The sequence below is a fragment of the Pogona vitticeps genome, chromosome 1, assembly GCF_051106095.1.
Source record: "Pogona vitticeps strain Pit_001003342236 chromosome 1, PviZW2.1, whole genome shotgun sequence".
NCBI classification, from domain to species: Eukaryota; Metazoa; Chordata; class Lepidosauria; order Squamata; family Agamidae; genus Pogona; species Pogona vitticeps.
This window is the reverse complement of record NC_135783.1, coordinates 222,293,208-222,312,501: the sequence shown is the minus strand read 5'-3', so window position 1 is coordinate 222,312,501 and position 19,294 is coordinate 222,293,208. Positions and strand designations below refer to the sequence as shown.

The 19,294-nt window shown below is 38.3% G+C and overlaps 1 protein-coding gene across 5 annotated transcripts in view; it reads right to left on the bottom strand.

Annotated features, from left to right (window-relative positions):
* The window catches only part of LRP1B (LDL receptor related protein 1B), a 1,166,776-nt gene that overhangs the window by 187,163 nt on the left and 960,319 nt on the right, over window positions 1–19,294 (bottom strand). For all 5 annotated transcript variants that reach the window (XM_072983887.2, XM_078376975.1, XM_078376977.1 and 2 more), the window contains exon 32: window positions 15,557–15,706. In XM_072983887.2, coding sequence (XP_072839988.2) covers window positions 15,557–15,706 — 150 coding nt within the window. The remainder of the gene's footprint in view (window positions 1–15,556; window positions 15,707–19,294) is intronic.

Sequence of the window (19,294 nt, the reverse complement as noted above, 5' to 3'; positions counted from 1 at the left end):
TAGAATGTTACTCAGAGTTCCTCAAAATAAATAAGAATACCCAAATTGCAGAACAAAATCACATTTTTTAATTTTTTCTTCTACAGACCTGGCTAAGGACATTATATTGCATACGGAGCATCAAGAAACAGACTACATAATCATTTCTGTCTTAGAAAAACAAGTCCGGATGATCACATGGATCTACCTTGTAAAGCACAAGACATTTCAAACACGACTCTTAAAATGGGACAAATGGAGCTTCCAGATATGCCATGTATCCCACTTTTCTTCACCTTTTCTTTCTCATCCATTATCACCCTCGCTGATGCTTCCTGACTCTGTTTCTGCCTCCAAACATAACTCCCCCTTTCTCCATCTTCCTCCTGTACTCGTTATCTGCCCAAAGCCAAGTGCAAAAACCTACAAATTATGAATACTGTACTAATTGGTGCATAACAAGAGAAGGGAACACTCGGCTGTGGTTTTGCAGGCTGGAGCATCTCTCGAGCAGAGAGGTTCCTGTTTTGTCTCAGCTCAACAGGGAAGAAGAAGGAGAATCCTTCCAACTAAGCTTCCCACGGAAGGAGGTAGGGAGTGTCAAGCTTCTCTTGGTAGCACGCCTTTTGATTTGTGCTCCTCAGATCAGAGACGCATTAGCCAGGCTGTATGTGCCTTTAAAATACAGCCAGGAAAAGATACTCCTGTCTGAGGTCAGACCAGGGAAGGAATATATTAGCAGACTCCTTACTGCATAGCTGGAGCTCCACCCAAGTGGGGTGAGGGCAACAAAGAGGTGTTGGGATAAATCCAAAACGACACAGAACAAAGCAAGATGGGGGTGGGGACACCATAATAATGTTGATGAAAATTCAGTCTAGACTCTGCTGCTTAAGACGGAACAACAGCTCCATCCAGTAATGCATTTCTGTATCTTGCTCCTTTGCACCATTGCAGCAGCCTGGAAACAGAGAGATGCAGGAAGATCTGCAGAAGGACAGAAGGTGGTAGTATGGGTTTCATGCCAGTATCTCACAATGACTCTGTCTGAATGAAGTGTCATGCAGAATTTGCACAGCGTCTCATAAAAATTGGCTCTGACTGAAGGTTCAGTTTAGGCTCAGAATGAACTATTTATTTGTTAGTTGATTTGATGCACTTATTACATTTTTATGCCACCTTCGTCCCTGTGAATGCACTCAAGGCAGTTCGCAAATTATTAAAAAGCAAACCAACTACAAGTTCAATAAATCATAGCATTACAAAAAATAAACATATAATAGTACAGTACTAGAACAATTAGTCAAAATGATTTGAAACACTTTAAACGACACATTAATTAAAAATAATGTGCAGCATCCAAAATCAAGATTCTTCCCCACTCACTTAGTTGTTAAAAGCCTGTCTAAAAAGGATGGCATTCACCTGTCACAAGAAGGGGGAGGGCAAGACTCTCAGTGGAAGTCATTCCACACACAGGAGCAGCCACAGAGAATGATTTCTCTTGCGCTGCCATCAGATACATCTGTGAAGGCAGTGGGACTAAAAGAAGGGCCTCCCCTAAAGTCCTTAGGCTCTTACAAGGAGATATGATCATTTAAGACAGCTTGGATGCAAGCCGTATAGGTGAAAACCAGGACTTTGAATCCTGATGGAAGTGGACCAGCAACTAATGAAGCAGCTGTAAAAAGGAAATTACATGCTCCCCGTAGCCATCCCCCAGGCCTCTAGCTGCAGCATTTTGAACCAGGTGAAGTTTTTGAATTGTCTGCAAAGGCAGCTCCATGTTGAGAGTGTTACAATCACTCAAACGAGATGCAGCTAAGGTATGTGTCACTGCAGCCAAATCAGATATTTCCAGGAAGAGGCACAGCTGGCACACAAGGTTTAACTACCAGGACCTGAAGTACTTGCAGAACGGCCCCTTCTTTCATTTCATGATGCAAATCCATGAAATAAAGGAATCAATCAATATTGATCACTCTCAAAGAGCAGACTGACCGCCCTAGAAAAGGGCCTACAGCTTTGAGAGACACTTTGCAAAACTGAACTTTCTACAAGCGTTACCATTCATGTTCTGATATAATGGCCCAAGCTTCAAATACCAAACACTTTATAACTAAAGCCTCTCTGTTAACTTCATAGCCTCTCCTACAGCGTGTGTGTGTGTGTGTGTGTGTGTGTGTGTGTGTGAGTGTGTGTGTGTGTGTGTGTGTGTGTGTGTGTGAGAGAGAGAGAGAGAGAGAGAGAGAGAGATCTTTTAGCTTAAGTTCCAGTATACTTTCATGTTCACACTTTTTCTGTTCTGCACAGTCTGATCTTTATATATGACAACGGCGGTTCAATTAGCACCTTGGTTGCAAAACTCTGCCACCTCCCTAAAATTGCATGTATTGCATCTTCCATGCTTTCCTTTAATTTTTGTTGCTTTGTACTTATCATACCTAAGAAATTCACGGTCAGGAGTAACCAAAGAATATCATCTCTCCATCACGAAGAAAATGATATTCAGATAGAATCTGGCTGGATTCCTCATGGATAGCTCACCAAGAGCCAGTCACACATCTAAACCATGTTTCCAAGTATTCCACTGCATCAATGAAAAGCAAAAACATTGTTTACTGTGAAGAAAACAACTGCCTTATTTACAGTAAGCAAAGAACAGATACAGAAAGATAGATAAATGTCTGAGATCTGGTTACACAGGGGCTTCCATATACAATAATTTAATCCTGCAGGAGTAATGTCAGCGACTATTTTTTATGAAAGGTGACAACTGGAAATTAGCTATAATTAAATCTATGTGACACATCAAGTCCTGAGATAACGAATCAACAGTAAAAATACTCTTTTGGATACACTGCATACAAATTTAATATTTAAAACACTTTCCAAGAATCTGGAATAATGCTTAAATATTTAAAGAGCTTTTCACAAATCTGTAGAAAATCCTTAAATATTTATGATGCATTTTAGGAATCTGTAAAAGCTTTCTTCATACATTCTATTTAAAAGCCTCACTGAAGCAGGACACTATTTTCTGAAATGTAGCTAACAGACTACAGAAAGCTTAACTTGCATTCTCATTCCAAAGGGGGTGTTCTTCTAGGGTAATAGTATGATCCTAGAAACGGGAACGCTAACTTCTAAGCCAATGATTCTGAAAGACATTTATTCCGTACAAAGCATATTGTGAATGGTTTTTAAGAAGTAAGGTTACAGAATATGTTTTTAACCACTCAGATGGATACAACATAAGATGATAGAAAGAATATGCATGAAAGTGAACAAGCCATACAAAAAGGTATTACAGTTGTTAATCAGGATTTGATAAGATTTTTGTAAGGCTAAACTTAAAGTCCAGAACAACTGTGTCTAATGAATACAATTGCTAAAGCACAGTACGCTGACACGTATGTATCAAAGCCATTTTCAATACTTTGTCTCCCTATTCAATGTCTGTCTATAAATTCTATAACTGGGACTTGAAAACAATGCAACAATGCATGCAGCCAGGGACCATGTCCACTTTACATAGCAGAGTGTATTATCCATAACCAGCACTGAAGACAATCAGGAGTCAAGATCTAGAACCAAAAATCTATTCAGTCATGGTCCGGATGCACTGAAGTGTCATTTGCTATGTAATTAACAAAGAATAATCACTCTGTCTCAGATACTGGAAACACTACATGTTGGGGCTAAAATTCTTAGAACCTGCTGGCTAGGATGGCCACTGGACATGCTAGGTGAGGGATTCTGAGACTTGTCGTCCAAAAAGCTAACCTTTCAAAACTGTTGTCTATATTAATCCCTATACAATGTAACCCCCCCACATTTAAAGAAATTATCTTGTACAATCTGAAATAACATGTCTTCTGCAGTTTGACATACTTCATTGAGAAATTATGGTTAGACTCCTTTGCCTGTTGTGCCACTAATTAAGATAGTTGCTGTCGGTATATATAGTAAATAGTCTCTAGACCACCTACCTCTCCTGCTAATTCCAATCATGTAATTAGACAATCCTGTTATCTTTGTTCTCAGATCACAGAATCATTTTTTTTCACAACAGACATTAGAATTAGAAGACAATTCAGCATAGGGTAATCTCATCACTAGCCCTTAGAGTTTTGGCCTTCTTTGCAGTCTCCTGCACCTATACAATTAAAAAAAATTCAAAAAATCAAAACAGAATTCTTTAAAATAGCCACATGCTGTTATCTTGTTTTCAATTCTGCATCAACAAAGGTTGAAATCCTTTGCAGTTAAGCTGCTCCAATTCCACTGAAACCCAAGGATGGCACCCATGTCATTTTCTTTATAGGAATCTCTTTTTTAAAAAAAGTAGTACTACTAGATTAATTCCAGTAGAATTAAAACACTTTAAAGTAAACAGAAAAACCTACTTATTGCAGAGGCACTTCTAAGATCAACTACTGTACATCCTCTAAACTAAAAAGAAAAAGTCTATTTCTAGTCGATTGGAATAAAGAAAACATATTAAGAGCACAGTTGAAACTCTATGTACTACATACATTCCAAAAGCAAGTGTGTGTGTAAGCAGAAATGTTAAATGATTCTTAAGTGTCCTTCACTCATTCTGAAGTGCTAACATTAGTTTGCTGCAATATGGATTTTCACTTGAAGAAATTATCAACGACATCATAGGAAAATACACTGTCGTTATGAAAGACAGAACATAATAGAAACTGAAACAGCTGCTTATACTACCAATTAATGAAATTACTGTTTCAACATTTTAAGTAGTATTCTGTATTTCAAAAAATGTAGTTATTGCACTTGAGGTAATAAGAATGCTTTCCCAAAATTATAAACTCAGCTCTGTAATTAGGCTTTCACATATAACACAATCAGCATATGTGCCTTTTTTTAGCAGACTAATAACATAAAACAGTAAAACTTATGAATGAGATATGTACCATGAATAATATTGCTATACAAGCACTGCATGTTGTCCTTTGAGAGTTCACACAGTACTCTGAATGCAAATGTTGATGGGCCATTAATTCTCGTTAATAATGGTTTGAGTACTTAGGGAAGGCAACTATATACTGTACTTAGAACTGGGCAAATTGCCTAGATATGCTTTGCACATTATTGTTAATGTGATTAAGAATATTGTGCTAATTAGAAAACTGAGGGCTTGAAAAATTTAGGTGTATACATTTAGGATTCCTTGTATTGAATAATGTCTTTCACTATAATAACATATAAGTCAAGACTTATTGAATTACTAATGGCTATTTGGACAGGTATGTGCTTTAAAATAATTACTCATTTCCAATTAATCTGTCCATTGAAATCTAAACACCATACACCATTTAATGCACCATTTAACTTTTATTAAGATATATGATGAACTCCATAATGTAAGCTGTTTGTTTTTCTAGTTATTTCCTGTGTTAATTCACTCAATTGGAAAACTAGAATACTTGAGATATTCAAATTATTTGTCATCTATCTATCTATCTATCTATCTATCTATCTATCTATCTATCTATCTATCTATCTATCTATCTATCTATCTATCTATCTATCTATCTATCTATCTATCTATCTATCTATCTATCTATCTATCTATATCTATCTAAATGCTTTTAGTGCATTGGTCTGAGGAACTTTTTGACTCTAGTCAAGCTCATCATAATAAGCAAAACTAAATTAAACTAAATGGGATCCCCTCAAGGAAATTTCATATTCAGGTCACACTGAGCACTGAACTTCGTACATTAAAAGTATGTTTTATCCTTGTACATTTTCAAAAGTTGGGCTCCTAGAATAATACTAAGATAACAATATTTATATTAATGTTATATTCCCAAAGTGATTAAAAATTTGCTTTTGCTTAAAGCAAAGAATTGTAGTTGAAGCTATACCTTGAAAAGTAAACAAAATTCAGACCACAGTTCAACCTCTTTTATTTAAAACATGGATATACTGATCCATCCTTTTTACACATTAACCTTCATCTCAAGTAAATACAATATAATCCCACTTGCCATAGTACTCTCTTCATAAGACATCACTAATAAAAAAAGCACTGTAGTTAAACCCAGACTTTGATAATGTCAGTATTTACAAACAGCAAGATGGTTACAGTTGCATCACCTTAATAGTTCAATCTAAATGATCTATATTTGGGAGAAAGATGTTTCACTGTGTTTAATCAGCTTGCTCCCAAGGAAGCAGAAATCTGTCTCTTGAGGAAATCTAAGCATTCTACTCATATATTATGTTTATTTGAGGTGGAATCTATGGTGTTAAAATGGGATCACTGTGTTCATATTTTGAGTGAGAGGACTGATCTGTGGTCTGAATTGCTTTGCTTCCTTTTGCTTTAAATAAAAGGCTATACAATATCTCCCACTCCCTTTAGCAAATTCACTGCCCTTTGAAACACACAGTGAGTAATCAATACTGGGAAAATCAGGTCCTTCTAAGGTAAAAGATTTTTTAAAAAAACCACCAAACCACATAACAAAGCAAACCATCAATAGCAACATTAAACCTTGGACTCAATGCAGAAAACAGACCAATTTCTTGAAGCTAGGATTTAAATCTTCCCTTATCTTGTCCTTGCACACAAGGAAGCACTAAAGGCTTCTTCTTGTCCCATAATAGCACTAATAAAGCAAATAGTACTTTAAAGCAAATAATGCTTTAATGCAAATTAAATACAGAATGACAGTGTCTGCTGCTTTGTTGCATGTCATGTGTGTTTGTGTGGGGGGGGTTGGTCTTTTTTGAAAAAAGCCTCTGTGTTTCTGCTTTCCAGGGGAAAAGGTGCTCCTGGTCTAGCTTTTGAATGAGATCTCCTGGAGCTTACCTCAATTGATGAAAATAAAGTATCTAGGAAGGTGTTTTGTTTTGTTTTATACTTCTTTAGCTAGCTGTATTTAGATCATTAATGGAATCACACCCACTCTCAAAGGTAAGAGAGAGATACAAGTCCCACTATTATTGCTGATGTACTGCTCAGAACCTGCTCCTGGAGGACCCATGCTAGCATCAAATGTGTTCTAGCAACAGCTAGTCCTATCCAAGGAAAGGAAAGTTAGAGAAATCCCACTTTTCTCTTCATAATTGCCACTGTCTGTTGCTCATTTTGTGGGAGGTACAAGAAGAGATATCAAACTAACAAAAGGTAGCAGGTGTGTGAGATAGACGTACAGCATCAAAGAATAATGGTTGTAATCCAAAGGCTTTTTTAAAAAAGAGCGCAGTCTCCACAATTGATTTCTGTGGTAGAGATAACATGGAAGCTGGTCACAATCCATGTCTATATAGTGGCCAGAGCTAGAATATACCATATGTTTCCGTTTAAAACATGCCCCCCAACCTTTATAACCGAAAAAATTAAGAAAACTTAGGTTTGAGGATTCAGCCTCTGGGCTCAGAACACTCAGACATTAGGAATCCCTATTGCATCTAAGCATACAGGCTCCACCTCCAATGAGGTGCGTTCCATTTGGTTTACACAGAATCAGTTGACGTCAGTTCCATAAGGCTCATGATTGGAGGAAGCAAAGTCTCCTGATTGTATGAAGCTAAGCCTCGTGACTGAAGGAAGCCTGTTTACAGAGGCAAGGTATGTGCCATTTTGTTCTCTCCTCAGCCACCTCAGCTAACTTCTGTGTAAAAGACACCCCTCAGTTTTTAGTGTAATGATTTTAGGAAAAATACAGTAATGCCAGATATTGAAATGCTAATAATTTTCCTCTTGTATTATTCATCTAATCAGAAATTCGATGTGCTGAGTGCATCCAAGTAGAAACTGTTTTCTTTTAATATTTGTATACTTGTAGTTTTTACCTTTTTAATACTTTTTGTTTTTAAATTTTGTAAGCTGCCAAGGGTCCTTTTAAGGAGAAAGATGGGATAAAAATAATTTAAACTGACAGACAGACAGACAGCTGGAAAATGTCACTGCCTAAAGAAACTTTTTAAAAAGAGTGTAACTCTGTTGTACTTCTGGATCTTCTTTAAATACGATATCCAAACACCTATAGCTGTCATTGTTCAAATATGAGTATTCTAAGAAAGGCAATGAATGAAAAATCATTCTAAGGAAGAAAGTAGGAGTTTCCTTTTGCTTGTATTGTTGAATGAGAGATCTCCTGGAGCTTACCTAAACTGATGAAAAAGTTGAAGCAAGCTCCAGGCGATGTCTCATTCATCTCTCAAAGTAGACCTCTGTGCAAGTATATGCTTGTGGGGAAAAAACCCTGAAAATTTGGTCTAATAGAATATGCTTTAAATGGAAGCCATGTGAGTATATTACTTTTAGTGCACTGATAGCACTATACTAAATTCACCATAATTTTGGATTTAGCACTGCTACACACACTATCAGATGAATACTTCCTTAACTTTCATCACTTTCTCCCTTCCCCCACTGTATAGAACATCACAGAAAGGGATGTAGAAAGGAACGGGGTGTGTGTGTGCAACACCAAACATCACTCCCAAAGTCCACACATTAGTCATAGACTTCAGCAATCATCCACACCCAACACAAACACAGTTCTTTCCAGTTGTGCTGTACCCTGCACTGTTCTAGGATGTCCACAGATACATCCCCACATGGTAAGTATAGCTTAAGATTTCCACAGTGTGGGTATACTTTAATTAATATTAATCAAACTTCCTACCAATTTAGCTGGAACAATCACAGACTAATTAAATGGTAATTTCCTGGATCTCTTAAAAAAATCCTATGAGATTGGCTATGTTCCAGTTCTCTCATATGGATGCCAATTTTAGGGGGAAATGCATTTTTAAAAAGGAAAGAAAATCTATAATCTAACATTTGAGCCCTTAACAAAGTCTTGGACACATGCCTTCTGCAGGCAGCAATTTTTTGATATTTAATAATAATGCTTAATTTATCACTGAGTCCTAAAAGTTCATTTTTGTTATCTATATTCCACACACTTCTTCAGATCCTCTCACTGAAAAAGACCATTCAGATATTGTTAATATTCTCTGTATCATCCACTACATAGGAAAAAAAGTTATTCAATCTTGATGCAACCTCCTTTAACCATTATTTAACAAAGTATTTGCTGCCTTACTGTGTAACAAGAGTTCCCTGCTTCTGAAGTGCAAGGCTCTTTTTTTTTTCCGCTTGCAAAGTGATCACTTGAAAATACCAAAAGGAATCAAGAATGTGAACTTCATTCAGGTCCAGAACAAAAATGTGAATACTTGTTTCATGGAGGGGTTTCCCCTCACCATCTCAAACATTATTTGAAATAAGGTTTTGAAGCTTTAAGACATAAGGAGAGAGAATAAGGGGACTTCTAACTAGAAAAGGGGGGAGCAAAATGTGGAGCAGAACAAAACCAAGAGAATGTTGACAGAGAATATAGAAAAAGAAATATAACAAAAAAAGATTGAAGAGAGATCAATAATATAATACAAAAGCTATGCTCACCTTACAAGGCTCTACAGAATGTTGTGGTGGTAGAAGCCAAAATAAAACTGAGGGAATGGGCTAAAACTGAATAGGGACAAACACAACGAGTGGGGTTCACATCAAAAGACATTGTTCAGCTCCACAACATTGTGAAGTGCTCTCTTCAGGCATAGGATAATGCACATATGTGAATTGCAAAGAATTTGCAAATTCACTTTTCAACCAAGAATGTGATTTTCACCTAGGCAGTGCTTGTCTAAAATTAAAAACTTCCAATAGGATAGGAGCCCAATAAAATAATGTAGGAATGAGTTTAATCTCAGTTGGCAGAGCATTTCATGGGACCAAAGCCATGATGTTCATGCAGTTGTCTTCTCCACGTAGAACCACCATCTTAAAAATAATTTGGTGACCAGAGAGGGTGACCAGGGAGGAGGCATGCCCTCAAACACCCTGGTCCTAAAATGGTTCAGATAATTTTGCATGCAAAACGTTAAATCTAGCTAAGTAGGAAACTGGGTACTAGCAGAGAACCTTCAAGGAAGGTGTGCATTATTATTAAACATGGGGATATTTGTATATGAATACAAATATCCTTACAGAGCTGGACCTAATGAGGATCAGCTCTCTTCCTGCTCGGCTAGCCAATCCAGGCAGGAGGCGGGAGGATGAGTCTCCCCACATGGCTGTTGATTGGCCAGCTGAGCAGGAAGAGAGTGCAGCTCCGGGAGCCAATGGAAGGACGAGGGAAACCACCACTGCGGCAGGACACCCTCATTAAGCCCAGCTGTTCAGGGATACAGTATTTGTATATGAACACGAATATCTGTATCTCATGATTATTACTTACTTACATATTTCTATAAAATATTTATACCTCACTTTTCCCCTCAAGAAGAAAGACCCAAGCCAGTTCACAATATTAAAACAAGCAATATTAAAAGCTGAAAAATAATAGATTATTACAATATTAAAAATAATTAAACAAATATCAAATTAAGAACTAATGGATAAAAACAGTTGAAAACAGAAAAGAAAGCAAGGCAAAACAAAAGCAGACCATTTTAAAGAACACTCTTAGGGAGCAGAAACTATGAAGAAGCCTACCTTTGCTTTTAAATTTGTTTTCATTTCAGGGGCGATACCTCTATTGTCTCAGTTTGTTTCGTGCAGCAGTCCTTTTGTCTGACACAAATGGGACCAGTTCTTTAATATCATTTCATGTCAGGTTTCCCATTTATCTCCTGGACTCTCCTTAAGCAGGAAAGCCAGCTATGGGGATTACTCCAAATTTACCTGTACTTCAGACGAGTTGATGGAAACCTATGCGGACCTAACCACTTGTAATGTTCACATTATTCTTGCACATTAGTTAGAATGAAAGGAAGGCACTGGCTTAAATTGTCATCCAATAAACTATACGACTGAGTGAGCTCCCACTCCTGCTCACAGCATGCCAGCTACTAAGCTACATTTCTTTCACCTGTAGAGGTAAAATTGCACTTTTAAAACATCTTTCTACAACACTTTGGGGGTACACAATCCACCTGATTTGCTGGGATGATTTCTGCTTGATTCTAGATGGTGAGTGCACCAGGGTTCACTGCTAAGCTTCACAGGAGAGTGTTTGCTCTCCTGTGATCATTGCTCCTTGATGGTTCCTACCGTGGTGCCTGCAAGGAGCTACAAAAGGGCCCAGAATACCTGCATTCAGCTTTTAACCATGTCAGGATAACAGGAACTGTCCTGCCGGCAGGCAATAGGAGTTCCAGCTGGCTGCAACACAGTTTACTGTGTGGTAAGGGGAGAGGCCATTTTCTGGGTGATCAGAGAAACACTGGGTGAAAGAAGTGTACATTCACAACTCCTTTGTTTAAAGGAAACATCTGTTGTTAAGAGGCTCTTTTCCAGGAGTCAACAAAAGGACACAAAAATTAAAAGAACCACTTTCACCTTTTTTTTTTCTTTCATGTTAACATGAAAGTCCCACTCACCCACAGAGCATCAGTTTTACTAATTAATCTGTATTCAAGCAGCAAACTGAATCAGGTCTTAGTCGAATCTGATTCATATGTTGCAAGAAAGCAGAGCAAAGTGTCCTCACTATTGTTTGCCCTAAAATCCCAAAGCCTGAATATAGATGTTGATTTTTTCAAGGGACAAAAGAATACCTTGCAGAAGCTCTCAGCTAAACAGCCAAAGGGCCATAGAATAATAAAACTCAATAATACTTTATCAGACTGACCAGTGGAACTATTAAAGCACAGTACCTCTTCGATCCAACATGCAGAGCAAATCCAGGAGGGCACTGTGGTTGATGGTACCCAAAGCTAATGGTATGTTGAGCTGATGTGATATCAAGTAAAATAAGAGGGTTGCATTTCTCTCTCTCTCTCTCTCTTTCCACACCCACACACACACACACACAAAACACTTGCTCAACCTCTCTCTCATCACCCCTTCCGCATAAAAATTTGCCATCATGGTGACCAAGGTAGAGTCAGTCCTATAATCAAGCCAGAACTCTGAAAAAAGCAAGTTGAGAGAATCTTGCAAAGATATCTGCAGGTGACTTTATATCACCCACAGAACCAAAATGTGGTATTAGAAACAGGGCATTATAACAGAGTCCAGAGTAGGTATCTTAAAAATGTTTGCTTTGATATTGTCACTCTCCCCCCCCCCCAAATGTAAGGATGTATTTAACATGATGGGGCCCCAGCCACTCGTACCCTCCCAGCTAGCATCTATGAGTTGGGAAAGCAAAGATAGACAGCACACATGTTTCGTTACATCACTGCAAGCATCCTATCCATCTTATGAGATCATGATAGCTGAAAGAAATGCCTCAAGGCCCAAGCACATGGAAACATCAGACACAAACCGGATTTGCTTGAAGACATGGTGCAAAGAAGGCCAGTTTTATCCCTGAAATGTTCTCCCAAAACATCATAGATTCTGAACAGCGTAGGAGTCCCTTGCAGAAGACAATGTTAAAAACCCAAACCATTCAAAATAATTATGTTAGATGGCTGTTTGATTACATAATGGAGGCAGCAAAATTAGCTCTTCTTGCCGCAAGTAGTGCCATGAAATAGCTATGATTATGTCCTCTAATGTGTGTTCGGTCATCTTCACCTCATGTTTTTCCCCCATTTCAGCTGTACTCATCAGCAAGCTTGTTTCATCACCCTAAAAGTTTATGATGCTAAAGCCATCAGTATAAATAAACACTGGTTATAGGAAAAACAAACCACAGACACACATACAAAAAATAATACATCAGTTCTTAGCAATATGCCGTTTACTCTGTTAAGAAAAAAATCTTACTTATATCTTTCCAATCTCTTTATATATTTGTTTGAGACATATTTTAGTTTCAGTTATATCCTCCTTTTATCTATGTATATAAGCATAGATGAAGCCAAACATTCTAATGTAACTAAACCTTAGTTTCAAGAATTAGACTATTTCTTATTCTGAGAGTGTAATTGTCAGTGTTTGCAAACATGAAAAAGAGAAGCATAATCCACTCTTGGGTGGAAGAAGACTCTTAGGTGGAATAAGAGTTTATTATGCATAAGCAAAGAATAGAACACACAATAGAAGCAGAACACAGACATTAAAGCAGGGAATGAAGATGCTCAACATCAGACTTATGGCTTGTTCTGGCTCAGTGCCAAAGCCAAGCACATCTCTGGGATAAAGGATTACCGTTCTGATTGGTGGTATCTCAGCCAAGCCCAAACACCCCCTCCCTGTTACTTCACTTATGAAGTAACAGGGAGGGAATTTTGGCCCTTGCCTTCTTGTTCCCATGGCATTCCTGCCAACTAGATTAATACTAATCACACTAATCATCCATCTCCAGAAAAGGACAAAAGCCTATCTCACAGCCATAAATACGCCACTCCTAAGCCAACTACACCAGGGCACAGAATGCCGTCCTCTGAAGATGCCGGCCACAGAGGCTGGCGAAACGTCAGGAAGAACAACCTTCAGAACACGGCCTAAGAGCCCGAAAAACCCACAACAACCATTAGATCTCGACCGTGAAAGCCTTCACGAATACAAAGATCAAGACAACAGCAATGAGAATATCTAGTTATTTGTTTCACAGATATGCATGACTGTATCCGCAAGGAAGTAAAAAAAAAAGACACCAACCACTAGGATGTAATCTAGTCAATATGAAAGAACAAAACAAAACTCAAAAACTATTACCTGGACTTCCCAAATAACGATTAGCAATGGCAAATGGTAAATCCCACTCAGCAAAACAGGCCAGAGTAGGTTCCTAGGCCTCCTATACTTTCAGTGAAGCCAGTTCCTGCCAGGTACTAAAATACATTTGACGATTTGGGTCTTGAAATCTTGTGATTGCAGAGATCAAATGACCAAAGCTGGGCACTTATTGGCTCAGTTCCGGATGCACTCTCCAGAGCCACAGCAGTCATACCTTCACACCCTATCAAGGAAAGCAGTTGTGGTCCTATATCCACTCACAGAAGGTAAGTCTTAATGAGCTTAATGTATCTTACTCCTAGTAAACATGTACAGAATTCTACTCCAAGTGAGTGAAAAATATCAGCTGATATTTATTCTGAACACCAGTTGGAGTTGCAGCTGTATCCAAACTGAGTTCAATCTGATAGTGGCACATGGCATCCACTAAATATAATGTCTTACAGTTGTGTGGTTTCTTTTCTTCCTTTTTCTTTTAAAGGTCTTTATTTCCTCTGCATATTTCAAAACAGAAAAGAATTCTGCTGCTTGTAAGTACAGGATTCATAGAGTTCCAAGTTACATATGAGCTGAAGAGCATTCTGGCCACTTGTCATATGCAGTATAGTAGAATAGCAGAATAGTAGTACATTGAATAAAGACAAAAGGAGCTATTGCTCTACTGGGCCCAAAGATTGAAATGAAAAGGAGAATGTTGTTATAATTAAGTACAAGCTAAAATGTTTTCTGCAAAATCATTGGTCTAATATGTCAGATAAATTACAACATTGAAGGGATTGGAGACAAGTCTACTATTTTATGCTCTCTTCCCCCAGAGTCCTTCCCTGTCTACCATTCCTGCCCAAGGTTCCTGCTAAGCCAGGTGTATATGTGCATGAGTGTGCAACAGCATCTCCGCCTCCCTGCAAGCAGCTGTCTTCCTCCTCTGCACAGCAATCGTGTTAGGTTCCAGTTGCGATGGAACCCAGTGCACAGGGGGTGGAGTAACGTGCACACACATGCAGGGGTGAAGTTGCACGCAAGAGAGGCACAGCCCCACCCAGTAAAGCTGAAAATTAGAGGGTACGTTTTTCCTGTCCATCATCACGTCTCAACTATGGTTTCTCTATACAACAAGCAGGTTATGTAATGAGAGTTTGAAATTCATTTGGAGGGTGTTAGTATCTTAATCCCCTTCTCCTAAGAAGCATACTACCTGATTGTGTGTGTGTGTGTGTGTGTGTGTGTGTGTGTGTGTGTGTGTGTGTGTGTGTGTGTGTGTGTGTGTGTGTGTGTGTGTGTGTGTGTGTGTGTGTGTGTGTGTGTGTGTGTATGCTCTTCCTCATGTTTCTTCACAGAAATGCCAAGTAATCAACAAAATGTTCCACCATTGATGTCTCAATTATGAGTTATGGATAAGTCATGTTATACTAACAATATTGGTAAAAGGAGGTTTAAGAACAAATGCCAGCAATGATTTTACTTCCACAGTGAAAGAATAAAAAGACAGATAACCTATAATCCAGGAAACAGGAGATAGGGAAAAGGTTATAAATGTGGAAAGGGTGATTCTAGAGAAGAGCATTAAAACTGCATTGAAGATAATGAAGAGCATTATCAAGGACAAACCCATTAATAAGTAATATTTTACCCACAAAAATCACATAATTTTCCAAGCTTCCAATGTAATCTAGTAATGGATAATGTTTATACTGAGTTACAAGATAGCTCAATGTAAACATTTTATGTTATTGATACAATATAGCTCCGTAGGGGATTACGGATAAACATTATTTAGAATTTAAACGTACAATTAAAAAGACGCTGTACCAAAAAAGGCATTTGTGCTAACATGCCAGTCATTCTGATAATTCTTATTGGTCAACCTTTCTCATTTAAATTCCTGCTTACCCATAATGGTTAAGGCTGTAGCTTTCGTTAGTTCTTCTTTCATTGAATCTATTACTTCAAAGCTCCCACCATCCAGGTTGCATCGGTTTATGGTTCCATTTCCTGAACTGATCCAATACAATTTGTTCTCTGCATAATCTATAGACAAACCTGAAATGAATTAAGCACACTATATCAAGCATACTTGCAGCAATGTTATATACATGCATGAATTTAACAATAGGAACTTAAATTTTGAATATGTTTTTGATAAACTTTATTTGTATCAAAATCAAATGATCAAACCTATGTCAAAGTGCACTGTTACACACATTTACTCAAATTCATATATTCCTTCTGTAACTATAAATTAATTATGTACAGTGGTGCCTCGCTAGACCATGAAAATCCGTTCCACTGAAATCGCTGTTTAGCAAAATCATTGTCTAGTGAAAAACATTTCCCCATTGGAATGCATTGAAACCTGTTTAATGTGTTCCAATGGGGAAGAATCATCGTTGTCTAGCAAAGATCGGCCATAGGAAAGCCACTTTGCAAACCGCCGATCAGCTGTCTTGCGAAGCTTAGGTTCCGAAAACACCCGTTTTACGAGCGCAGAGGGAGCTGTCAAAATCGCCATCTAGCGAAAATCGGTTTGTGAACCAGGGACCAAACATTGTCCAGCGAAATTCCCCCATAGGAATCACTGTTTTGCGAATCACTATAGTGATAGCAAAAAGTCAATGTCTAGCGAAAAACTGTCATGCGGGGTAACTGTTTAGCAAGGCACCACTGTAGTTAGTGAAGGTAATTTTTCCCCATGATGCTGAGCACTGGATTTTGTGTTAACTACTTTACTCGAACAGTCCCAACAACATTTCCATTGCTGCCCACCACCAATATCAACAATTTTATTCCCACTTAATACTCCTCCTTCTGCTGCTGCCAGATTCTAGGCTGGTCTCTTTTTTCATTGCAACTGACCACTGTATGTCCAATCAGACCTAGACTGTTTTGAGCTTTCCTGCCTCCTAATATGAAGGCTACAATTTATGGAAATGGGCTGCCAAGGGGCACACAAATGAAAAAAAAAGGTTGGGAACCACTGTACCAGAGGATAGATGTGAGATTGCAATTGCCTCTGTTTTTCCCTCCTCTCAGCACAAACATCCTATTCTTTCCTAAAGAACTTTACCAAGGTAACTCAGATAAAAGTCTTTGCTTCAGTCTAAATTTAAGTCATGACACACAAAGAATATAGAAGAAGGAAGGGGGAAAACAAATGCAGATAACGGTTGCTATAAAAACCAGATAGATAGAAATAGTTCAGGCAGACTGCTTGAACGGCTGCCACAAGGTGACACTTGAGGAAGGTCCAAAATCACTTGGTTTCTCATCAGAGGCACTGGAAGAAACGTTTGAAATATAAGGTTGAAAAATACTGGCTTTTCTAAGGAGGTTCGTGGTTGAACTGAGATTTGAACTCACAGACTTCTGTATCTCAGCTTGTTCTTTTTTGGTTGTGAGACTACATATGTACCAACTAATATTTCACAGAGGACCAGTGAACACCTAGAAATATGTTAAACTACGTTTTAAAAGGTATCCTAGTGTACTTTCCAGAATCAACGCCTTTACTTCTGAAGATATGAGGCCGGATGAATATCACTGGATTTAATTCAGTCCAAATTATTTGTTTTACAAATAGTAACTGATTGGTTTGAGTTGATTTGTATCCCACTCACTTTAATTTCTATCCTAATATTACACAATATTTGCATTTATTTGCATATGTTTCAATAGAGAAAAAACATGAACATGGGAGAAAATAAAATCTCTTGGAATGAGGGGCAAAATTCAGTGCCATCAGCTACTGATTTTCCTTCAATATATATTCAAAGCTTTTGCCAGTTCCTTCCTTCCCTCCCTGCAGGAATCATGCAATTCAGATAGCTAAGTTTGCACATATAATGAAACAAAACAATATCACAATGAACGTGTTATTTTTCCCCCAATTCTTTTTACAGTCCTTAATCTGTGTATGCTTCTTCTCAGATAATGTGCTATTTTCCACACCAGATCCAACCCCATTTTGATATTAACTTTCTCAAGATTTTTCCAATGTCTCACTATTATAATGTGTGCTGCTACCAACATAAATGGAATTGTCTGTGAATCTTTTTTTCTTATTTGTCCTCCTAAAGATTGACAATAAGTGTTTGCCATGTTTGTTAATATTTCTCCCCATTATTGTTTTCCATAACTGTTATCACCTTCTTGCAGAATTTATTACTTTTCAGGGCCTTTTAGTTACTTTTGGTACACTCTGCCTTTTTCCAACTTTGGCAAATCACCAAGTTAGGTCCCTACCTAGATGACAAGTCCCTGGCAGCACTGGTCTAAACACTGGTAATCTCAACAGTGACTAATGCCTCCTACATGGGGTTTCTCTTGAAGGTGGTATGGAAACTTCAGGAGGTCCAGAACACAGTGGCCAGACTTATTGTTAGGGTGAGGAAGTTTGATTGCATCACTCCAACTTTGGTTCACCTGTACTGGTTACTGCCAGGTTCAAGGTTCTGGTTATAACTTATAAAGTTCTAAATGGTTTTGGACCTCGTTACTTGCCTGAACGTCTTTTGACTAGTTCAGCTGCCTGTCGATCCTGTCTAAACAGACTTCATGCCTGCGGGCATTGACATTTCAAGAAGCTCTGAAAACATCAACTAGAAACCCGGCTTTTTCAGGCATGGCACCCCACTTGTGAAATGCTCTCCTACGGGAGTTAGAGGACATAGAGGTAGTTTTAATTGTAACTGAAGCTTGTGCCAGAATAGTATATGTGCCAGAGAACCAACCAAGTCCCTGTACTTAATGGAGCGAGACAAGGATGCATACTAGCCCCCACCTTGTTCAACTTCTATATCAATGGCTTAGTTGGGAATTTAAGTAACCCCGATTTTCATCAACCCAAACTTGCCTCTCGCCCAACTGCAATCTTACTCTATGCTGATGATGCTGTTTTATTGTCAACAACGTGTGTAGGATTTAGAAGACTCCTGAGATCCTTCTCCTCTTACTGTAATAAAGAACAACTAATAATTAATTATGCTAAAACCAAGATTATGGTTGTGAGTAGAAGGAGAATAAAGCATAAGTGGTCTCTAAATGGACACCCTGTAGAGCAAGTAGCATGCTACAAATACCTTGGCATAGTTTTTCATTCTTCAGGATCCTGGCTTACTCATGTAAACTACGCAGCAATGAGTGCCCAGAAAAATACTGGAGCACTAAGAAGATTTTCCCATACTGATGGGGGTAAACATGTGCCATCGGCAATACAAGTTTTTAAGGCCAGGATTATTTCGCAAATGCTTTATGGCTCCCAACTATTTGCCTTTGCTAATCTACAACCTCTGGAGATTGTCCAGACCAAATTCGCGAGAGCCATTCTTGGAGTTCCACCTTGTACTTCCAATGTGACTCTTCGCTTAGAGGTTGGGTTAATATCCATCAAAGCACGGGCTAAAGTCCTTATGGTGAAATACTGGCTTAAACACATTTTTGCATTAGGAGGCTTGGCCCCACTGATCCTACTAGATTCCTTTCAGTCGGAGTGGAAGAAGCATATAACTGAAGAGTTATCGAAAATTGGCTTTTCCCCCAGTATACTTATAGCAATGGGTCTTGAGGATGCCATCAAAGCAGTAAAGTTAAGGATATGGGACACTGAATTACAGGATCATGTTGGCCAGTTAG